A 25,484-nucleotide genomic window follows, 5' to 3' on the forward strand; every position below is an offset into this window, starting at 1 on the left:
CAAGAATTAATTACTTTTAATCCAATCTTGTATCAGTTAATAAATTAAATGTTTAAAGATCATATTTCAAAATGTGTAGCTTTATCTTAGTTGGATTAATGACTTTCTTAGACCATATTTGAAAAAAAAAAAAGGGCTCACTCCAGAGAAAAAGTGAATTAGTTTTATTTTTTTTCTACCCCTGCGTCTATTAAATGTGCGTATGTGCGTAAAGGTCTTACCCATTGAAGATCTTGACGCATCCAGAATGGCTTGGGCCTTCTCTGCATCCATGACCAGTTCTTCAAGCCCCTCCAACTTCTCTTCTGACAACTCCTTCCGGTTCTTAATGAAGGATGCAACTTTAGCATACAGGTAATTTTCTGGTACGATCTTTATCAACTCTGGGAAGTGGTAGGAATACCATTCTCTAGAAATAAATTATACACGTACGAGTACTGTTATATATTCATGGATTAGTTATTTCTCGAGTAACAATAGTTTGATCTATTTGCAAAGTCATGATCTCCAGTAATGAGTTCTACAGATTGTTCCCCCTTTACAAATGATTATAAAGTACTGATATATAAATTACCAAACTATATTTAATTTATGTACTTTTTCAACCTATCTGGGACAGTGAAAATGAATGGTGATTTGAAACTCATTAAGGAACAAACCCAAAGGAACACATGCAAGATTGACAACTAAAATCAAAAACATTTGGCTGTAAGATTGAGATGTGACACAATATGACTGTTCACAGGGAGCACATAAATAAATTAATGCATGACTGCTGAGAAGGATATGAAAATGTGAGATAACACTGCCCTAGATCATTGTCATGAAATGATGCAAAATTAAATGGAAAATGGGAAGTAAACTAAAAAATGTAAATTTAGAATTCCAGAGTCTCAATTATACCATCAGTTATGTAAAATCCTGAAACACAGAATAATTCTCGAGCAAACTTCAGTACTTGAAAAGTGAGCCTCTTCACGCAGAAATTTTATAAGAAAACTCTGCATTTCAAATGGGTTATATGCATGTGCTATTAAATTAGAAATTTTTATTTTGTGTACATAGTATAGTTTTTAACTCAAATTTGGGAGTTTATTCATAAGTTTATCTAAAAAAAATGCTACTTGATATACACCTCTTGTTCATGATATTGCTAATCTTGTACCAAAATATTATTATTTTATTCACCACAAATGTGTGTCCTTATTTGTAGAACATCACTTTAGGGTAGGGATGTGCCGAAGCCAATTACAGATGTATGAAAATCGGCCGAAATTGACACATCGGCATCGGTATCGGCAAAAATCCGATATTTAAACCTGTATAGATTAACTAGAGTTTTTACCTTCTAATAAGTTTTATATTCTAGTTTTGTAAGATTTATTGAAAATTTGGTTATGATTCGTCATTATTGTAGAGTTTTTATAATAAAATTATTGCAAACTCATTCAGAGGATCAACCTAACTATAAATCGGAAATAAAACAGTACATTGCTGAACCAGGATCTGCTGTTGTATTGGAAATTCAAAAATGAATATTCAAACCTGAAGCAAGTCCTGAGAAAATACTTGGGTGTACCTGCTGCATCAGTATTCAGTGATTGAGTGTTCAGTGTTGCTGAACAGATTTGAGATAAGAGAAGAAGTAGGTTACTTCCTGAAGTGCTTCCAAATCTCGTGTTTCTGAAGTTGAATCTGGCATAACAGGAATTCATTTTGCATTTCAAAGAACTGCTTGTGTACTAATGTTTAATCTCTTGAGAATCAATGTTCTTCTTAAAGGTTCACATAACATTTTGTACATGCAAATGTACATTCGCATCTCTTGAGAATATAAATGTATATACATATGATATGCAATAGAAATGTACATAGCAAATTTCTTTTTGTCATACTGAAAAAAACATCCCATTTCTGTTTAATAATATTATGTATCGGAATGAGTTAAATATCAGCATCGGTATCGGTTCCAAAAATTATCGGCGAGTACATCGGCATCAGAAAATCTTCAGCTTCGTCACATCCCTACTTTAGGGTATGCAAACAATAAATGCAGATTAGTTCACTTAATGTATAAGTATTGAAATAATCTACTTGTTAATCTGTCCCTAGATTGATAAACAACAGCAATGCTAAAATTACGACACATTTCAAAACTGCTAACAGCTTGCATAACTGTCATTCTTCCACAAGAAGTCTAGTAGTTACCCTAAAAGAGTTTTACAGTTTTCTGCATCAAAGTGTGGATCTTTAAATGCTTGTCTAACACAGGCTTTAACAAGAATGTAATTAAACTTTACATGTTGAGACTTAAAACATAACACAACATATAAATATGCTCACCTGATTCTCATAGAAAATGTATTAACATCCTTGTCGAGCTGATCAAGGAGAGCGATACTCTGAATAATCATATTATCCACTCTGTTGACATTGAATTTTACTTTGCTCCTGGAGTAACTGTGTCCTAAACCCAGCTGTGCCTTGGATGCAGAAACAGCAGTGAAACCTTTCACCAGGTTGTGAAAATGCACTCGGATGCCTGAATGTAAAATAAAACATTTGTAATTGTATTTCAATCAAGGCATCTACAACCATGCACCGGAATATCTCAAAATACCACACATGTAATGTGCATATGCAAAATCATGTTGCAGTGAGCAGTCATTTTATGCCCTCTACAACTGTATAAGAACCATGTAATCCTATGCAACATCATGAATTAATTAATATACTGCATGCTTTGTTGGTCAGTGGAAATGTGAATTTTTAGAATCATTGAGATGAACTGCGGTAGTTTCTACAGACAGCACATTTTCCAATTTACACCCATTTATCTCTACAATGGACAGTATTCAGAAATATTACCTTTCTTTAAAATTTATTTTTCTGCTTGATAATTTCAATACTAATTTTGCTGTATGACAACTAAAGAAACGTAACTTCAAATATGTAGCTTTCAGTCTTGTTTGAATAAACTCCTCTGAATAGCCTCATTTAGTCAGATCCACAATAGGGGTGTAGTGCAGATTTCAGTTACCCTGTGATGTGTTTTGACAAATTTCTTTACAGATGTTGCGTCAGTTACCATTTCATGTTGCATCAGTTACCATGGAATGCTCCTGAACAAATTTCATGATCATTGATACCACATCACCCTGACCTTAACGCTATTAAACTAATATGGACATCAGTCAAAGAATATGTTGCCATTTTCATGTCTGGTAGAATTGTAACTTACACGATTTGCAACACTGCTCCTACGAGTCACGTGCAGTCTTCTGCAGACGACAAACATTTCCTGCTTTTGCGCATGTCAAGAGCTCAGGCTAAACCGAATGCGCTGTATCTCCAATTAACAGACTCTTCTTAAGAGGCAGACATATTCCTAATAATGCATTAATTCCTCTCAACTGTAAATTTGATAAATTGGAGTTATGTCCATCTGTGATAACGATATAATCAAATGTCCAATCCAACCACTACACATGCATGGTTATTCAGCTGATGCATTCTATTAAGAGCTTTTGAGAGTGTGTGAAGTATTTTACAGGGTGGCCACTCTAGTACTATGATAACATTCAAGTATAATTCCCGGTTTTCAAGGCAAACTTTCCAAATATTCAAGGCAGATGTTTTCTCTATTTCAACCTTACATAATATCGCCTCTCACCATCCTCACACATACAAAGGCAAATATACTAACAATATAAAGGGTCTGCTTGATTCCAATGAATCCAAACATTCTAATTGAATACAATTAGATGGTATATATATTTAAAATATTAAAAATAAGATGTGGCATTTAAATTTGCCATTTCACATACTCAGACTCAAAATACATCTAGAAATACAAGTTGCAAATGTTATGGGATATACTAATCTACGAAAAACTGTTAATTGTATAAGATTTTCTAACTCAAATTTTAACCAATCAACTTCAACATATGTTATCTTGTAATAATCTTTCATCTGTCAGATAGACTGTTCTGCTAAGGACACTAACAAAATATAAGGATCGAGAGAATTCTGTATTATATTCCACGCAACTTTCTTTTCCTTCCTATGAGATAAAAATAGATGCTAAACTGTGAAAAACCTACCTCAGGGCATTTATAAATATGTATTGATTCAATGGTATTTTGATTAATAAAAGTTGCAATTTTTCATGTCTATGGGGAAAAATTCACGCACAATTCCCGGATCCAATAATTCACACATAATTCCCGGAATTCCCAGTAGCCAACCTGTTTTACTAATACAGATATTACATCTACAAAACTATTAGCTAACATTGTTTCAAAATTAATCCAGTACATTATACGATTCGTCTAAAAACTGAATGAGTTTAAAAACCACAATGTGTGTTGTGAAACTTGATCAGTTATTTTGGTGAATGCAACCTTAAGAGTAAAAACCCCAAGGGAGAAGTACTGATTTTAGCATTGCAACATGACTGACTAGTATGAGATTGAGAGCCTTGACCAATACAAGATTTCAATCTGTATGAAGATGAGAAAAACTGACTCTTGAAGCTGTATCAAAATGCAGTTAAGTTCAACCTTCATTTATCATTTCAAGAAATAAGGATTAGTATGGAACTGCTATATATGGTGCATACCTCGTACGATCTCTGGAACGGCACCAGTATGCAGGCATGAAACACCTATACATTCAGAGATGGCACTTCCCAACTTTGGATCACTGATTCCAAGTGTGTTTTTGTTTTTCTTTGTCGACGCTGGAAGAAATGTTTGCAGAAACTCTGCCAAATCATGTGGAACAACACCTGCAAAAAAGACAAAAAAAACAAGATTAATTTTGACATCAAAATTTAAGTAAACAAATTCTATATATATATATATACACAAATAATGAAGGAGACAGTAAACACTTACCACACAAATAGAAATAATTCAATATTTCGCGATCTGAGTCGCATTTTCAAGAAGGTAGATAAAAGATCGACAACACTGTGAGTAGAGGCACAGAATACTGACCGTAGCGTCTCTACGGTAAGTGTTGCCAGAAACAGTTGAAAGGAAACACAAAATACTTTAGTCAGTGTTTACTGTAAGGTGGGTGGGTAGTTTCGGGGAGGAGAGGAAAGAGTTACTGGTTGGCTAGGTTGAGTCCGGGGGGTATAGTGGCGTGCATGCCTGCTATATAGGCCCTTTCCCATCGCCTGCGGAAAGATGTGTCAGAGCGGGGGGGGGGGGGTAAAAGGTGGATGATGGCAACACGGAAGCAGTTATTGAAGGTGGTGTTATGGCTGTTGGTGTGGATGGCAACTGTGAAATCGGAGTTTTGGGTGGAGGAACGGTGATTATTTATCCTTAGATTCAAGGGGGTGGAGGTTTCGCCTAGGTAGAAGTTGCCGCAGATTTGACAGATGAGGGTGTAAATTAGATTGGATGAGTGGCAGGTGCCCTTAGGGTGAAGGGTGAACTCACCTGCCGCTGTAGGGATCAGGAGGGTGGGGGAGGTGATGAGTATGGAGCAGGTCTTGCATCTGGGTTTGTTGCACCTGTGGGCTGGGGGAAGGGGTGCGGAAGGGGTGGGGGTGTTTCGGACCAAGATGTTTTGGAGGTTGGGGGGGCGATGGAAGACGACCCTAGGTTTTTCCCGAAAGATGTCTCTGGATCACTGTGCAGGATGGGGAGGAGGGAGTGGAGGGTATGTCTGATTTTCGTAATGTGAGGGTGGTATTGGGTGATCAGAGTTGGAGGGTTGGTTTTGGGTTGTTTGGTGCGGTTGTGGGAGTTAGCTCTAGTGATTTGTTTGTTGATGAGGGTGGAGGGGTAGCCACGGTTGGTTAGGGCTTGGTGCAGGCGTAGGTTGTAGTTTTGGCGGGATGAGGGGGATGAGTTGAGGTGCTGGCCTCTGAGGGCAAGGGAGAATGGGATGGCTTTTTTGGTGTGGTAGGGGTGTGAGCTGGAGTAGTGGAGATACTGGAGGTGGTTGGTCGGTTTAATATGTATGGAAGTTTCCAAGTGGTCTCCCGCAATGTGGATGTCCACATCGAGGAAGGTCACTTGGTCTTTGGAGTGGAACCAGGTGAATTTGAGGGTGGTGAACTCATTTAGTCGGTTTAGGAATGTTGTGAGGGAGGGTTCGCCATGTGTCCAGAGGAGAAAAATGTCATCAATGAATCTTAGCCAGAGGAGTGGTTTCAGTTGCTGGGAGTCAAGGAATTCCTGTTCCAGCCTGCAAATGAACAGGTTGGCATAAGAGGGGGCCATGCGGGTACCCATAGCTGTGCCACGTATCTGCAGGTAATGTTGGTCACCGAAGCAGAAGTTGTTGCAGGTAAGTACAAGGTTGGCTAGTTGTATCAGGAAGTGAGTGCTGGGATTGTGGGGTTTGGGTCGGCTGTTAAGGAATGATTCCGTGGCACGGAGGCCATGGGTATGGGGAATATTTGTGTAAAGGGATGTGACATCAACTGTTGTGAGGATGGTGTTGGGTGGTAGGGATGGTAAGTTTTGGATGATGTTGAGGAAGTGGTTGGTGTCACGGAGGTAGGAGGGCAGGGCTTGGACGAGGGGTTGGAGGTGAGAGTCTAGAAAGGCTGATATGCGTTCAGTGGGTGAATTGTAGCTGGACACAATGGGTCTCCCGGGGTTGTTAGGTTTGTGAATTTTCGGGAGGAGGTAGAAAGTGGGGGTGCGGGGGTTGTCAGGTATGAGTTCACCACCCTCAAATTCACCTGGTTCCACTCCAAAGACCAAGTGACCTTCCTCGATGTGGACATCCACATTGCGGGAGACCACTTGGAAACATCCATAAATATCAAACCTACCAACCACCTCCAGTATCTCCACTACTCCAGCTCACACCCCTACCACACCAAAAAAGCCATCCCATTTTCCCTTGCCCTCAGAGGCCAGCGCCTCAACTCATCCCCCTCATCCCGCCAAAACTACAACCTACGCCTGCACCAAGCCCTAACCAACCGTGGCTACCCCTCCAACCTCATCAACAAATAAATCACTAGAGCTAACTCCCACAACCGCACCAAACAACCCAAAACCAACCCTCCAACTCTGATCACCCAATACCACCCTCACATTACGAAAATCAGACATACCCTCCACTCCCTCCTCCCCATCCTGCACAGTGATCCAGAGACATCTTTCGGGAAAAACCTAGGGTCGTCTTCCATCGCCCCCCCCAACCTCCAAAACATCTTGGTCCGAAACACCCCCACCCCTTCCGCACCCCTTCCCCCAGCCCACAGGTGCAACAAACCCAGATGCAAGACCTGCTCCATACTCATCACCTCCCCCACCCTCCTGATCCCTACAGCGGCAGGTGAGTTCACCCTTCACCCTAAGGGCACCTGCCACTCATCCAATCTAATTTACACCCTCATCTGTCAAATCTGCGGCAACTTCTACCTAGGCGAAACCTCCACCCCCTTGAATCTAAGGATAAATAATCACCGTTCCTCCAACCAAAACTCCGATTTCACAGTTGCCATCCACACCAACAGCCATAACACCACCTTCAATAACTGCTTCCGTGTTGCCATCATCCACCTTTCCCCCCCCCCCCCCCCCCCCGCTCTGACACATCTTTCCGCAGGCGATGGGAAAGGGCCTATATAGCAGGCATGCATGCCACTATACCCCCCGGACTCAACCTAGCCAACCAGTAACTCTTTCCTCTCCTCCCCGAAACTACCCACCCACCTTACAGTAAACACTGGCTAAAGTATTTCGTGTTTCCTTTCAACTGTTTCTGGCAACACTGACCGTAGAGACGCTACGGTCAGTATTCTGTGCCTCTACTCACAGTGTTGTCGATCTTTTATCTACCTTCTTGAAAATGCGACTCAGATCGCGAAATATTGAATTATTTCTATTCGTGTGGTAAGTGTTTACTGTCTCCTTCATTATTTGTATTTATCCGCCCTTCTGGCACCATTTCTAACCCTATTCCTGTATATATATATATATATATAATGGATAAAAGCAAGGAGGGCCAAAAGGGCTAAGTAAAAATCAAAGGAGGTCAAAGGAAACACTCACCGGACAGTAGAAAAATTCAAAATTTTCGCTAATTTCATAGCATCATCGGTGTGAGAGGAAATAGACGGAACCGTCTATATATATATATATATATATATATATATATATATATATATATTATATATATATATATATATATATATATATATATAAATCAAATAAGGTAAAAGGAAACACTCACCGGACAGTAGGAAAATTAAAAATTTTCGCTAATTTATAGCATCATCGGTGTGAGAAGAAACAGAAGACGGAACCGGACCAACTTCCGGTTCCGTCTTCTGTTTCTTCTCACACCGATGATGCTATAAATTAGCGAAAATTTTGAATTTTCCTACTGTCCAGTGAGTGTTTCCTTTTACCTTATTTGATTTTTACTTAGCCCTTTTGGCCCCTCCTTGCTTTTATCCATTATATATATATATATATATATATATAAATCATGGTTCATGGGCCAACTTGAGCAAGAGTTTTTGGCTACCCAACCCCTCCTCTGGCTCCGCTTCATCGACGACATCTTCATGCTCTGGACACAGGGAGAACCATCCTTGTCAGCCTTCCTGGACCAACTTAACCACTTCCGTTCCCTAAAATTCACCTGGACACACTCCCCCCAACCAGATCACCTTCCTGGATGTGGACGTGCACATCGAGGGAGGACACCTGACTACCTCCATCCACATAAAACCCACCAACCACATGCAATACCTACACTTCTCCAGCTCCCACCCGTTCCACACCAAAAAAGCAATTCCATTCTCTCTGGCCCTCAGGGGACAGCGCCTGAACACTTCACCCACCTCCCGCCAGAATTATAACCTCCGCCTACACCAGGCCCTGGTTAACCGTGGATATCCCTCCATCCTGGTCACCAAGCAAATATCACGAGCTGCCTCACATACCACTACCACCAAGAAACCTGCTGCCACCAACCCACCTGCACTCATCACCCAATATCATCCCCACCTCAACAAAATCAGGCACACACTGCACTCTCTTCTCCCAATCCTCCACAGTGATCCCGAAACCAAAAACATATTTCCCGACAAACCCAGGGTGGTTTTCAAACGCCCCCCCTAACCTCCAAAACATCCTGGTCCACAACACTCCTTCACCACACATCCAACACCCCCCTGCCCATAAATGCAACCGACCCAGGTGCAAGACCTGCCCCATCCTCATCACTTCTCACACCCTCCAGGTGCACACGGCCACTGGCAAATTTACCCTCCATCCCAAAGGGACCTGCCATGCCTCAAACCTTATCTACATCCTCACCTGCAACATCTGTGGTGATTTTTACCTGGGGGAAACATCAACAGCCCCTCAACCTCCGCATCAATAACCACCGCTCCTCCACCCACAACCTGGACTTCACTGTCGCCGTCCACACCAACCACCACAACATCAGTTTCAACGACTGCTTCCGGGTAGCGATCATCCACCTCCTACCCCAACCAGCCAACACCTCTGTTCGCAAAAGATGGGAGAGGGCCTATATATCGGCCATGAGTGCAACCACTCCACCTGGCCTGAACAAGGCCACCCAGTAATGCCCAACCCTCACCCACCCTCCCAACTCATCCTACACACTCACAGTTTACGACGAGCCTGGTGACGAAACAGTGTTTTTTTCGTTCTACGCACCGCTTCTTCTTCAATGGGGACCTGGCAACTCTGCAGGACCCCAACTTCCGGTTCCGTCTTCTGTTTCTTCTCACACCGATGATGCTATAAATTAGCGAAAATTTTGAATTTTCCTACTGTCAGGGGAGTGTTTCCTTTTACCTTACTTGATTTTTACTTAGCCCTTTTGGCCCTCCTTGCTTTTATCCATTATATAAATATATATATATATATATATATATATATATATATATATATATATATATATATAAACAAGCTTTCTTTTCCCCACATGCATATATGTATATATATATATAAACAAACACAGGAATAGGATCAGAAAAGGTGCCAGAAGGGCGGATAAACACTAATGATGAAGGAGACAGTAAACACTTACCACACGAAGAGAAATTATTCTATATTTCTCGATCTATGTCGCATTTTCAAGTTGAAGAAGAAAGATTGGCGTTACTAGGAGAAGAGGCACAGAATACTGACCGTAGCGTCTCTACGATCAGTGTTGAAGAAACAGTTGATAGATGACGCGAAGCACTTTCACCAGTGCTTACTTTAAGGTGGGTGGGTAATTTTGGGGAGGAGAGGAAAAGGTTACTGGTTGGCTAGGTTGAGTCTGGGGGCGGGGGGGGGGGTATAGTGGCGTGCATGCCTGTTATGTAGGCCCTTTCCCAGCGACTGCGGAAAGATGTGTCAGAGCAGGGGGGGGGGGGGGTAAAAGATGGATGATGGCAACACGGAAGCAGTTATTGAAGGTGATGTTATGGCTGTTGGTGTGGATGGCAACAGTGAAATCGGAGTTTTGGGTGGAGAAACGGTGATTATTAATCCTTAGGTTCAAGGGGGTGGAGGTTTCGCCTATGTAGAAGTTGCCGCAGATTTGGCAGATGAGGGTGTAAATTAGGTTGGATCAGTGGCAGGTGCCCTTGGGGTGAAGGGTGAATTTGCCTGCCACTGTGGGGATCAGGAGGGTGGAGGAGGTGATGAGTATGGGGCAGGTCTTGCATCTGGGTTTGTTGCACCTGTGAGCTGGGGGGAGTGGTGTGGATGGGGTGGGAATGTTTCGGACCAAGATGTTTTGGAGGTTGGGGGGGGAAGCGACGGAAGACGACCCTGGGTTTATCCCGAAAGATGTCCCTGGTATCAGGATCACTGTGCAGGATGGGGAGGAGGGAGTGGAGGATATGTCTGATTTTCGTAATATGGGGGTGGTATTGGGTGATCAGGGATGGAGGGTTGGTTTTAGGTTGTTTGGTGCGGTTGTGGGAGTTGGCTCTGGTGATTTATTTGTTGATGAGGGTGGAGGGATAGCCACGGTTGGTTAGGGCTTGGTGCAGGCGTAGGTTGTAGTTTTGGCGGGATGAGGGGGATGAGTTGAGGCACTGGCCTCTGAGGGCAAGGGAGAATGGGATGGCTTTTTTGGTGTGGTAGGGATGTGAGCTGGAGTAGTGGAGATACTGGAGGTGGTTGGTCGGTTTAATATGTATGGAAGTTTCCAAGTGGTCTCCTGCAATGTGGATGTCCACATCTAGGAAGGTCACTTGGTCTTTGGAGTGGAACCAGGTGAATTTGAGGGTGGTGAAGTCGTTAAGTATGTTTATGAATGTAGTGCGGGAGGGTTCGCCATGTGTCCAGAGGAGAAAAATGTCGTCTATGAATCTGAGCCAGAGGAGTGGTTTCAGTTGCTGGGAGTCAAGGAATTCCTGTTCCAGCCTGCCCATGAACAGGCTGGCATAAGAAGGGGCCATGCAGGTACCCATGGCTGTGCCACGTATCTGCAGGTAATGTTGATCACCGAAGCAGAAGTTGTTGCAGGTAAGGACAAGGTTAGCTAGTTGTATCAGGAAGTGAGTGCTGGGATTGTGGGGTTTAGGTCGGCAGTTAAGGAATGATTCTGTGGCACGGAGGCCATGGGCATGAGGAATATTAGTGTAGAGAGATGTGACATCAACAGTTGTGAGGATGGTGTTATGTGGTAGGGGTGGTAAGTTTTGGATGATGTTAAGGAAGTGGTTGGTGTCACGGAGGTAGGAGGGCAGGGCTTGGACGAGGGGTTGGAGGTGAGAGTCTAGAAAGGCTGAAATGCGCTCAGTGGGTGAATTGTAGCTGGACACAATGGGTCCCCCGGGGTTGTTCGGTTTGTGAATTTTCGGGAGGAGGTAGAAAGTGGGGGTTGTCTGGTATGAGTGAGGAGATGGTGGAATTGGATAGGCCTTCAGGGGGTCCTCGGGAGAGGACAAAATCCCGAATTTTGTCAAGGTGTGTGGTAGATGAATCAACCGTGGTGGGCTTGTAGGTTGATGAATCAGAGAGTTGACGGGAGGCTTCCGCCACGTAGTCAGAGGAGTTCATGACTACTGTGGTGGACCCTTTATCGGCAGGGAGGATTTTGATGTCCGGGTTGTTGCGGAGGGACCGGAGGGCTTGGTACTGGGCTGGGGTTAGATTGTGGTGGGAAGAGGAGTTTTGGAGGTATGTACTGTCAGAAACATTGTTGACAACAGAGGTGATGTATCTTTCAAGAGGGTGGTTGTTGGGAAGGGAGGGGGGATCATGGGGGGAGGGGGGCAGAATTGGATGAGACTGGGATGTATGTCTGAGGGATTAGCATTGGAGGGGGGGGGGATTCTTGGCCCAAAAATACGTCCACCTAAGTCTGCGGGCGAAGGTTTGTATGTCAAATAGTAGCCGGAAATTGTTAGGGGTGGTGGCTGGGGAGAAGGTAAGACCTTTGGAAAGAACGTCAATTTCGGTGGTTGTGAGGTTGTGGTTGGAAAGGTTCAAGATGGAGGTGCCGTCAGTGGGTGGTGGGGGGTGAGGAATGTCAGTGTGCTGGGGGCATCTTTTGTCCGAGAACTGGTGCCATGAATGCAGGATGCACCCTCCCCCTCCCACCACAAAACTGCATGTCCCTTACTTCCAGATCCACCCTTACCTCTACCCACTCCACCCCAACCTACCATCTCTAAACATGCCCCCTCCCCTCCCACCACACCACAGAAGAGCACCAGTCCTCGGACTACAACCTACGCCTGCACCAAGCCCTAACCAACCGTGGCTATCCCTCCACCCTCATCAACAAACAAATCACCAGAGCCAACTCCCACAACCGCACCAAACAACCTAAAACCAACCCTCCAACCCTGATCACCCAATACCACCCCCATATTACGAAAATCAGACATACCCTCCACTCCCTCCTCCCCATCCTGCACAGTGATCCTGATACTAGGGACATCTTTCGGGATAAACCCAGGGTCGTCTTCCGTCGCCCCCCCCCCCACCTCCAAAACATCTTGGTCCGAAACATTCCCACCCCATCTACACCACTCCCTCCAGCTCACAGGTGCAACAAACCCAGATGCAAGACCTGCCCCATACTCATCACCTCCCCCACCCTCCTGATCCCCACAGTGGCAGGCGAATCCAACCCAATTTACACCCTCTTCTGCCAAATCTGCGGCAACTTCTACATAGGCGAAACCTCCACCCCCTTGAACCTAAGGATTAATAATCACCGTTTCTCCACCCAAAACTCCGATTTCACTGTTGCCATCCACACCAACAGCCATAACACCACCTTCAATAACTGCTTCCCTGTTGCCATCATCCATCTTTTACCCCCCCCCACTTTGACACATCTTTCCGCAGTCGCTGGGAAAGGGCCTACATAACAAGCATGCACGCCACTATACCCCCCCCCCTGCCCCCAGACTCAACCTAGCCAACCAGTAACCCTTTCCTCTCCTCCCCAAAATTACCCACCCACCTTACAGTAAGCACTGGTGAAAGTACTTCTCGTCATCTATCAACTGTTTCTGGCAACACTGATCGTAGAGATGCTACGGTCAGTATTCTGTGCCTCTTCTCCTAGTAACGCCAATCTTTCTTCTTCAACTTGAAAATGCGACAGATCGAGAAATATAGAATAATTTCTCTTCGTGTGGTAAGTGTTTACTGTCTCCTTCATCATTAGTGTGTATTCCATGAAAAGTGGTACTACTCAAGGTAAATAATAAAATTAATTAATCTGAAAATTAGTGTTTTAAATTGCATTAATGTTTGTGAATACATATAATTTGCATATTTTACCAACAAAAATTACTAGCATATGTAGCCTATATGCTTCACAGACAAATGAAATCAGATTATGCTACGTATTTAAAGCATCACACATGTAACACATTTTTGTTAACCCTTTTCATCCATTCAGGTTATGTAATAAAAAAAATTCTATGAAATCAGTTCATTATGAATATTTTGAAACAATCTCATGTCTAGAACCTTACATTTTGTATGTAAAATGTCACACATGTAATGCTGGAACGCCCCATAGGTATTTCACTGGCATACAAAATTAAGAAACCTCGTACTTCAGTTACCTTCTTACTACAGAATTTGGTAACTTTATTATTCTCAAGAAAATAACTATCTGTTATCCTTACATATATGGAGAATGAGCAGTTGATATTAGGACTTATAAGTTAAAAGTTAAGCTCATAAAGAACATGCGAGTGCAATCATCTTGATCATGTCAAATACAGTGTGCTCTCTTGAATTTGAACAAAAACACATTCCCCTTGAAACTCCTATCTAAAACAATGCCGATAGCAGATAAGAGGGGGCAGCAGGAATCCCCAGAGCTTTTGTTTAATGTGACCTTCACCCTCTCAGACACAAGTTGAGAGTGGAGCAAATAGCCGGACAGAAGAGGTCACAATGTCAAAACGTGGTGCGTACAGTGACTTAACATTAGATAAGAAAGTTGAAGTGCTTAGAGAGGTACAAAGAGGAATGAAAAACAATCACGTGATGCGAATATTCCAATAAGTGTACTGTTCCTGGATGGAGATATGGATAAAACATAGCAGTTGTACTGTTTGCATATTAATGCACTTTTATGTTTAATACAGTGTGTTATTTCATTGGTGTTTTTTTTTATCATTGTATTTATCTTAATGTGCTTTATCAGCAGTGTGGTTGCTGAGATTTCTGCATCTTTCCGCACTATTACATTGGTATGCTGCAAAGCATTTCCAAATATTTAATTTTATCAAATCCCAGTACAGGTATATAATAAAAATTCATTATACAGTGAAAATAGCAAAAATCCTTGACCTACCTGATGATTTCTTGACTGGTACAAAACCTGTTCTAGGATTTTTTGTGTGCACATGAAAAGCACATCTGAAAATTTCCTATCTGCTGAGGGTTAATCACCAAATTCCAAATGTTGGATGATTTTTATTTTGTGATTATTTTTATAAAGTGAAAAAAATAAGTTTTACAACCATTGCTGGTGGTTTTTTTCTTTACATCCCAGGTGCTACGTTTTTATCTACCATTTGGTTTTTACCTTAGTCACTTCATGCCTATTTATTGTTTTAAAATCCAACTTTCATATCTCAAACGCTAATGCTACTATAAAAACAAACTTACCTTCGGAGATACTGTTAATATTTTCCAATGCTTTGGCTGCTGTCTTAAAGGGGGAAAATCCAACCAGCTTCACCACTGAATTGAATTTTGATACGTCCGTGACAGATTCCTCCACCTGAGGCAGAAGCATGCCCACCTCTTCAAATTCCTTGACACGGAACAGGGCATACCCGGAGGCATGTTCAAACAACACAAACAGGTTTGCCTAAATGGGGAAATAAAAGGACAAAGTAAATGATAGGCCACAAAATGAGCACTAACACTTTAAAGGACAGGCTGACAGTTGCATGGGAGACTGAAGCTATTTTAATGATGTGTATAACTGTTATATACATGGACCGTGAAATACTAGTTTTAAATTTCTTCCTCCTTACACCGTGTGATAATTATACACACCCTGTAGTAACAAAAGTAATTTCATACACACAACTGTTTTCAAAGGAGCTGTGTATAATACATGTTGCCTTCAAGTTGTGTATCAATCTCAAACTTGCCTGCGACATGGCAATTTAAGGGTTAGAAGTAATATTTAGTGCATTATTTTGCAAGATACAACAGTGAGAAAAAATTGATATCTACAAAAACTATGGAATCGAGAAAAAGCACAGCACTTCTATTAAAATTCATTTTATGACAAAATATTAGGGCTGAGCAAACACCACTTTCATCAGGATGTTCTCACCGATATCAATACTTGGGAAAAGTCTACTTTAATAACTCCCAAATTATTCTCATGTAGCGTTCGTTATAAATGGGGCAAGAAAGTTGATGAAAAAATCATATTTATTCTGAGCCTTTACAACAATGCTAAACCTGATATCAGTGAGTTTCCCTTCAGCTAGAACAAGAAAACATTGTTTCTATTTTCGGCCTATTTTCCTTTTAGGTCAATATTTTTTTAAACACATTTTTCTTCATTTGTGAGGTTTATTTTTCTCTTCCACTGTTTAAATGCATTTGTTGGCATAACTTACATATTTAAATATCCTGACAATCTTTTTAGCAAGTTTGGCATTATTAGAAAATAAGATCAATGAAAAAGCACAATATTCTTGTGCAAGGTTTACTCTGAAAGGAAGTTGTTGAATGTTGAATTGTTGTTTTAAGTAAACTTTATGGACAGAAAGGCTAATCGGGACTGTGCCTACAGTTTAAAGTGGGATCCGAACCACTATGTTCCTCCACCGGGTACCAAACCTGGGACCTCTTGATTACAAGGCAACAACGCTACCACTGCGCCATCGATGAGGCCCTCTGAAAGCAAGTGAATGACTTATGCAGAAAAATCTTGCAGTGCTATCTATGTAACTTTGAAGTAAAAATAGAAAACTTACACTACCACTTCATTTTTTCCCCTTTTGCTTCAAGAGTTGGAACCACCAAACAATGGGTTTTATCGAATTATTCACTTACTCTTGTAATTTATGAAAAAAATCAAGCTTTGATTTTAAGAGCAAATATTATTTTTAAGTATTTTTTTTCAATTTTAGGTCATTTTTTAATATTTTTTTTAGGTCTTCAACATCCGAGCTCTAGTTATAACACCTTAAAATATTGTGACATTTGGAATTATTTTTACGTGAACTCCTCTGTAGACCCAGAGGAAGCACGGAAATGTTATGAAGACCTGTTTAAAGTGTTGCAGTTAGACCAAAGAAACTCCAATTTCACGTAAACATTATTCATTCTTGTCATTTCGGTTAACCTGGAGAGGAAGAAAAGTGAAAAATATGTACAAATATAGATATTAAAACAATGCTCATCTGGTCGGCTCTCCTTATGCTATGTTCTCAATCATTCTCTGCCATATGCAATAAAATCAAGTCACTGTGGTATCAGCCGATACCAACAGTCACATAAAAGACTTGCACAAAAGAAATTGATGAATCCCCAACCCTCCCTCCCACTTGAATGTAGCTAAAACAAAACGATGTAATTCTTGAGGGGGGTACAGTGGGTTGATGGCCCTGGACTTGTTAACAGACATAAGCACACACCGAACCATGCAAAAAAAAAAAAAAAAAGGAAAAAAAAGGCTCTTGGTATTAAATAATCTGGCAACGGTTCAGAATGTTTAATGATTTTCCCCAAATTTTAAAGAATATTAGGAAGTGCTTTAGAATAATAGTTACCGATTGACTTGGACACAACTAACTAGCTATAATTTTCGTTACCTTCCTATTTGAATCTGGTATAATTTAACAATACAGGGAATTTCTCCAATTTGTTTGAAATTTCGCATACTGACTAATTTAGGGCTCCTAATCACGAATCTGCAGTTAAAATTTGGCGCTCTCGTGTGGAACTTTGAAAATAACGTGTAGAAAGTTGTGATTTTACAACACCAAAAAAAGGCATAATTTCGTTAATAATTTTAATACTCACTAATTATGGAGTCCTGATCACGTATCTGCAGTTAAGATTTGGTAGTCACGTGTAGAAATTCAAAATTAACGTGTAGAAGTTGTAAAATAGCGTTGTGAATTACCACGCTGATTGTCGATACATAAACAACGAAGAAGCTATTTTTTCTCATGTGAACAAGTGACGTTTGCAACTCGTTACATTGCATTCAGAAGGTTGCTAAAGTGTTGTGTGATAAGCGAGACCCATTATTCGCTACGTTGCGTTCAGTACACAAGAAGGTTGCTAAAGTGTTGTGCGATAAGTGAGACCTTCAGTTCGTTAGTTGTTCATGTGAGGAAGATGGTGTCTTGTGTCTTTTGAAGGAAGGAAGTAATGTCCATTTTTCCGTAAGTTTTCTTTTGAAAAAAGCCGTCGGAAACTTCTAGAAATTGCAAAATAATTGTGAACCACTGACGCGTGTTAGGTTAGGCAAACATCATTAAAATTTCGTGTCGTGGCATTATCAGGATTTAGAAATTGCAAAATAATTGCGAACCATTGACGCTAGCCCACGAACCATTGGTGTTAGCCCCACGAACCAATGGCGCTAGCCCCACGAACCAATGGCATGTGGTTAGGTTAGGCTAGGTTCGGTTAGGAAACAGTTAAATTTTAGGGTCGTAGTAATATCAGGAATATATATATTTCGTTCTTTAAGTATTCGAAACTGAAAATCTTGCGATAAATAATGAGCAATTGTGCATTGTCGGTTGCGATGACTGACCCTCTTATTTTGCAAGTTTGACACGTGAGCGCAAAATTTTAACTTCAGATTCGTGATTAGGAGCCCTAATTTAGTGAGTATGCCGAATTTCAAACAAAATGGAAAAATTCCCATTATTATAAAATCGCTCCTTGAATCTTATCTTAACAACTATCTAGAATCAATTTTATCACTATCGCCACTGTTTAACAATTAGGCCTACAGTATTTAAGACCTGGGTGTTATGTACTAATGTTACGTAAGTATTTTGTGACATTTTACAAATAACGTTTCTTTCTGAAATGGCCTACTACGACAATGTGAATGAACAACAATGGGTTAAAAGCATTATAAGCTAACAGGCATGCCAACAATGAGCTGTGATAAAATAGAAAGATGTCAAAAGAAAGTGTTTCTGCAGGAGTCGCCTGAGAAACATGTGTCTTAGTCATATGGTTACCATTTGTGATGACTGCTATAACGCTAAAGACTCGGAAACAAAATAAAATGCCACAGTAACGTCAATGAATGCACTTTCCCAAATTATTGTCACATGCGTAGTGCAGTAAAAATAGAAAGACAAAAAAGGGTTAAATTTATCGTATTGGACAAACGGCTGAAATTTGCTAGTTCATATAATTTGAATATTCGTACTTTGCATTGAGAAACATTGCTGAATGTGGCATTTCACTTATTTCACGGAAATAAGCTCTATTTGTGACATATCGAGTAAGTTTTCTTAGTTTCTTTTTGCGTTCGGTAACACGCAAAATGGCGGTCCCAGTATCACTACCGTACTCGGCATGCAGTGTTTCAACCACACTGCACCCAAAAATGTAGCCCCACGAACCATTTCCGGTGAGTTAGGTTAGGTAGGGTCACGTATAGGTTACAATAGTTAAAAATTGGTTTCGAAAAAAATATGCACAGCCCCACACACCATTCTTGCATAGCCCCACGAACCTTTCACACACAGCCCCACAAACCATTTGCGGAAACGCACCTTCTTCAGTTACAAAAACACGTGTTTGGAAACACTGACCGGGATTACGTCATCACACACAGACTACATCCACCTGGAAGTAAATGGATGCAAGAGCTTTCGTGCATCAGTCACACATTTAAATCGAAAAATAGATGATTTACCGGCAAAATTCAATGAACGATGCGAGAAAACTCTTCCCCGAACTTCCACAAGTATAAAGAAACTGCATTCGGTAAGTAATTTCTCCTGTAAATTTGAAGAAATCAGTTTGTCCGATACGAGAAATTTACCAAAAAAAAAGAATGAGTTTGTTTATGTTCTGTAATCATATAAGCCTACAATGTCCTCTAAAAATATTTTTTCTTAATTTAGTAAAATTTTGTTCTAAATGTTAAAATAAATATTGTAAACCCACTTTCGTAAATATGTAGTATCACCCGAATGGGTTTCTTCATTTTTACAGGACAAAGTACTTACCGAACTGACTTTCCGAACACTTTTGAATGGTCGTGGAAGTGTTTTTTCCCTTCACTTAATTTATTTGGTAACACTACTATACCGAAGACGGATTTCTTAAAATTTACAGGAGAAAGTACTTACGCAAATAATTTTCTTTAGCGTTGTTGATGTTCGGGAATGTAGTTTTGATCCATTTTAATGCGAATGCATGTGGTTTTCTACGAAAATCTATTTCCGACGCACTATTGCTGCTGCTACAAGCCGATGTTGTCCGTATATGCTTAATTGAATGAAAGGAGTGCTAATGGAACCTAACCTAACAGGCCTAACTTAACCTAGTAGGTATACCTCGTCCCTGTGATGGTTCGTGGGGCTATCGTCAATGATTTTTGGGGCTACCCGTGGATGGTTTGTGGCAAATAAGGAACAGTAAGTACTCGTTAATGTAAGAAATAGACATCATTTTCGTTAGAAATTCATTATTTCACCTAAAGAAATGTTCTGCAATGCAGAATAGTACGTTAGCAATGTAAAAAATTGCGCAATATATCATTGAAAGGTGTCTCCGTTATAGTAAAGTAACAGTTGGGCTGAAAAGTTCGTAGGCTAACATAGTAAAAAATATTTTATTGACAAAATTCGATTTTATTATTCAATATAGTTGCCTTTGAGGACGATACAACGATTATAGCGGTCATACAATTTTTCGATGCCATTTTTATAGTACGATTTCTCTTTAGCCTCAAAATAGGCCTCAGTTTCGGCGATTACCTCTTCATCAGTGCTAAATTTCTTTCCAGCGAGCATTCTTTTAAGGTCTGCAAACAGGAAAAAGTCACTGGGGGCCAGATCTGGAGAATATGGTGGATGGGGAAGCAATTCGTAGTCTAATTCATATAATTTTGCCATCGTTTTCATTGATTTGTGACACGGTGCATTGTCTTGATGAAACAGCACTTTTTTCTTCTTCAAATGGGGCCGTTTTTTCGTGATTTCATCCTTTAAACGCTCCAACAACGCTATGTAATAATCGCTGTTGATGGTCTGGCCCTTTTTGAGGTAATCGATGAATATAATACCATGCGCATCCCAGAATACTGATGCCATAACCTTGCCAACCGACTGTTGCATCTTTCCACGCTTTGGATTCGGTTCATCACGTGCAGTCCACTCGGCTGACTGTCGATTGGACTCTGGAGTGTAGTTATGGAGCCATGTTTCATCCATTGTAATATATCGACGGAAAAATTCGTGTTTATTACGGTTGAATATCGCTAAACATTGCTCCGAATCATCAAAACGTTGTTGCTTTTGATCGATTGTGAGCACGCGCGGCACCCATTTTGCACACAGCTTTCGCATGTTCAAATATTCATGCACAATATGTCTAACACGTTCCTTTGATATTTTTAAAGTCTCAGCTATCTCAATCAACTTCACTTTACGATCATTTAAAATTATTTTGTGGACTTTTTTTGATGTTTTCGTCGGTAACAGCCTCTTTGGGGCGTCCACTGCGTGCATCGTCTTCGATGCTCATTTCGCCTCGTTTAAATTTAGCAAACCACTTCTCAACGGTTGATTTTCCTGGTGCAGAGTCCGAATAATGTTTATCAAGCCAAGCCTTGGCTTCAACAGTATTTTTTTTCGCCAAAAAGCAATGCTTTATTAACACACAAAATTCTTTTTTATCCATTTTTTCACAATAACAAAAGCTGCTTCAATCACAATGCTATATCTCACGAACTAATTATCCGGCAGCTGTGAAATTTATACACGTATCTTTTGAAGGTTAGTACTAAGTAAAAATCACATGGATTTAATTCTAGTAACGCCATCTATGAGTCAGCCTATGAACTTTTCAGCCCAACTGTTAGTACCATTTATTTAGCCAGTAAATCATGTATTTTTGAAGATTAATGTCTCTCCAATGCACGAAAGCTGTTGCCTCTATGACCTTCCACTACATGAATCAAATGTTGCGTGTGTTCGATGATGCAACCCCCCTCCCCCGTCAATGTTTCCAAGCACACTGTTTTTTTTTCCAAGAACATGACAATTTTAACCATGTTTGCCTAACCTAAGCCAAGCGTCAGGTTAACCTTGCAGCTGGTTTTATGTATCAATCCGCGCGAGAACTGAGCTCAGAATCTTCCGTGCCAGTCTTTCCTCAACCGCCGAGCTGCTTACATCGGAGACACTGAGAAAATCTACAGTATTGCCAACCGCACAACACATCAAAACCCGCATGCATGTCAAGTGGATTGTATTTTTGCTTCTCTTTGTCTCCTGAAACATAACATTTTAAAAGTACTTTCTGCGCATATATTATTTAATAAATGTGTCATTAATATAAGAGCGAAACAACTTCTAAACATGAGAGCATGTGTGTATATTTCGAGCACGCAAAAATAAAAATAAACAAAGATAAAAGTAAACAACGATAGGCCCCTCTTGAATTTAATGACAAATTATTGTTTTTGGTTTAGAAAGAAATAGATTTATGAAAAACTTGGTTGCTTCGTTCGCAATACATCCGTTACTGTAAGACACACGCACTTCAAGTTGTACCACCAAAAAAGCATGATTTGTTATTGGTGATATATACAATCAGGTGCATTGTCTGTCGCTATTACTCTGGTTTCAATTTATGAATCACTTCACTAAACCAGGATTCAAATCTTGGTCTGTCTATTTGTTGCTGATAATCACCCTTCCCTTTCTTTGCGCGGAACAGTAAATATGCGCCTTCAACAAAGCTTTCATTGCCGCCAGTGGGTGAAACAATAAGCCTCCCCCTTCCCCTCATCGTCGGTTTCTTCAGCCCTGGCGGTGGTTTTGCATGGTGGTATCCTTCCATGGTTTATTCCCCCTTCCCCCACTCACCGAGTTGAAGGACGTCTCGTCCAAATAATAAACATGTTTCTTCTCACTGCGATATATTTTAATACCGCGGAGATTCTTTTGTCGTCAAACAACAAACAATCGTTTCCTCTTGCTAAACTCAAACCGCAAATCATTCAACACCCGTGATACAATTCGTGTGCACATTGACGGCAAATCACCTCACGCCCTGTTTTACTTTGATCTTGTTGCCGCAAGGAGGATTATGCATTTAAAACAACTTGCTTGACTTTGAAGAACATTTCCTTTCGGATGAAGCCCAAAATAACATTCGGGTAAAACCGCGCGCTGAACAGGAGATTCAGCCATTCTCGCCGCTCTACAATAAACATAGGGTTAAAATAGTGGGAGGTGCAACACTGGTATCAGCGATTTCACGCGCTCTGCAACGCATTCAGTCTCGCTCGACTCGCTCTAAAGTTTCAATGTCTCTTCAACGCAATACAGATTCGAGTTGGCGAATCTGCGGTTCTAAGTTCGTCTGCACAGTGATTGCAACCAATTAAGTCCATACCTGCTAATCAATGTATTATTTTGTCTGTATATTACAAATTAAATAACTGTTTTCTTGCAAGTATGCAGTTGTGTCGGAATAGAACCCGTCTCAGTGGAACTATATTCTTGCGCGCACGTTTGGATCTACATATGCTAAAACCTGCTGCAAGGTTGACCTGACGCAGGGCTTAAGCAAATCTTGCAGTGCATGGTTCGTGGGGTTTTCGAACCTGGAAAAAAATACAAAATCAGTAACACGAAAGTAGGTATTTTTCGATGAAGAAGGTTGCAATACTGCATAACCACTGATCATCGACAACGCTAGTCGGCATGACGCGCGATGATCCTTGACAAGTGCATGCCATATTGTATGTTACACAAGCGAAACAAGGAAGACAAATAATGACTAGTAATATGAAAAGTTGACACTATTTTATGGAAAAAGGCATAACTTTACCTTAAAGAATCGGTACTATTATTGTATGGGTGAAACACCTACGAATCATATATTTCGGACTTCTTTACATTGCTAACGTGTTGCGGAACATTTCTTAAGGCGAAATAATGCATTTCTAACTAAGATAATGTTTATTTTCTCTATTTAAGAGTACTTACTGTTACTTGATGTTTCGAATCTGTAACACATTATGGCCGTGATAGCATACTGGTTTAGGGGGCGTTCTGAGAGTGTTTTGTCGATTTATGCAGTGGTGCAACCTCGTTCACCGGAAAGTATCTACTTTCGTTCCCCTATTTGAAATTATGCTAATACGTCGCATTTACGTGTAGAACTTGTAAAATAACCTTGCGATTTACCACGTTCATTGTCCATAAACAGCAATTCGGAACCATCTTCCTTTCGCAATTCGGAACCATCTTTCTTTCGCAATTCGTTAATGCTCTTCCTTTACGCACAACACTCTTGCAACCTTGAATATTGATGTCAGACGAGGAATGCCTACGTGGTTAGGTTAGGTTCCATTAGCATAAATACAAAGAAAAAATAATATTTTCGCTAAGAGACGCGTTACCTTTGTATTGCCTAACATGAAAAAGGTCTCTCCTGTGACGTCAGAACACAATGTTGCTAGAGTGTTGTGCGATAAGTGACACCCATTCGGGTCGGAACCATCTTTCTTTCGTAATTCTCTTCCTTTACGCACAACAATCTTGCAACCTTGAATATTGACGTCAGACGAGGAATGCCTACGTGGTTAGGTTAGGCCTGTTAGGTTAGGTTCCATTAGCATAAATATAAAGAAAAATTGTAAAAACAGCTCTCTCCTGTGACGTCGGAACACAATGTTGCTACAATGTTGTGCGATAAGTGACACCCATTCGGGAAAAATGGCTTGTTCCGAACTCGACAGGTGGTTCTAGTGAAAACACGGCGAGGCTGAAACACTGGCTACGGGGTTGCATCGTCTTAACACACGGAACATTGCACTCTCATGCAAAAAGCAAATGGCGGGAGCAGAAACAGCGTGTCGGACAGAGATTTTCGCAGGAAACAAAACGCATTCACATTAAAATGGATCAAATCTACATTCAGGAACTTCCAAAACGCTCAAGAAAATGATTTCCGTAAGTACTTTCTCCTGTAAATTTGAAGGAATCCGTTTTACCCATACGATAATGTTACCAAAGAATCTTCCGTACTGCAGAGTAGGTAAGTATCAATGCTAAAATTAACGAAATAAACGAGTGAGAGGCGTTCGGGCGATACTACATAATTACCGTTACGAAATAGAGCGCCAGTAGTAAAGGGTTAATAGACAGACTACGACCTAGACAAACAGCATTAACAGGTCAGACTTGTACGAGATTTTCATATTTTAGTGAATAACTTCTTAATATAATTACTTAAGAGAAAAACATACATACCATTTCTGATATAAACTTATAATAAATCTAAAGACCGGTAAGCTTTTTTCACCACCACGAAGTTCACATTTATAAAGCATTAACAGGTCAGACTAGTACGACATTTTCATATTTTCATGAATAACTTCTTACTATAATTACTTAAGAGATAAAACATACATACCATTTCTGATATCAACTTATAATAAACCTAAAGACCTCCAAGCTTTTTTTTTCACCACCACGAGGTTCACATTTACATATCGGTGTCGGCCATGTTGAAAACTCATTGTTGCCAAATCTTAACTCGTAGCAAGTGATCGGTTGCTGCGGCAAGTGCCACGAGTTTCGTATGTCGCATGCGAGAAAAGGCAGCGGTTAACTTAACCGTGACTTAACACTTACCAGCAGTGGCGAACCGTGGAAGGATGTCTGCCGTGTGGACGGGAGTAGGCGATATGGGGGTGTTCAGTGGCGCAGGAACGGGGGGGGGGGGTACAGGGGTACATTGTACCCCCTCAAATTTTTGAAGGGGGGTACTGTACCCCCTTATTCCGTA

General features: G+C 40.9%; 1 protein-coding gene across 2 annotated transcripts in view; it reads right to left on the bottom strand.

Moving 5' to 3' along the window:
* Nucleotides 1-25,220, bottom strand: part of Nop56 (Nop56 ribonucleoprotein) — a 41,596-nt gene extending 16,376 nt beyond the window's left edge. Inside the window, exons 1-5 of one of the 2 annotated variants that reach the window (XM_083140845.1) lie at nt 25,110-25,220; nt 15,111-15,315; nt 4,622-4,789; nt 2,344-2,542; nt 222-409 (exon numbers count right to left, since the gene is read on the bottom strand). In XM_083140845.1, coding sequence (XP_082996971.1) covers nt 222-409; nt 2,344-2,542; nt 4,622-4,789; nt 15,111-15,315; nt 25,110-25,112 — 763 coding nt within the window. In that variant the 5' untranslated portion in view covers nt 25,113-25,220. Of the gene's footprint in view, nt 1-221; nt 410-2,343; nt 2,543-4,621; nt 4,790-15,110; nt 15,316-24,946; nt 25,017-25,109 lie in introns of those variants that run through there. The other variant, XM_083140847.1, reaches the window with a different exon arrangement.
* Between the last annotated feature and the right edge of the window lie 264 nt (nt 25,221-25,484).

Source organism: Lepisma saccharinum, chromosome 19 (genome assembly GCF_977018435.1).
Source record: "Lepisma saccharinum chromosome 19, izLepSacc3.1, whole genome shotgun sequence".
In the NCBI taxonomy this organism is placed as follows: domain Eukaryota; kingdom Metazoa; phylum Arthropoda; class Insecta; order Zygentoma; family Lepismatidae; genus Lepisma; species Lepisma saccharinum.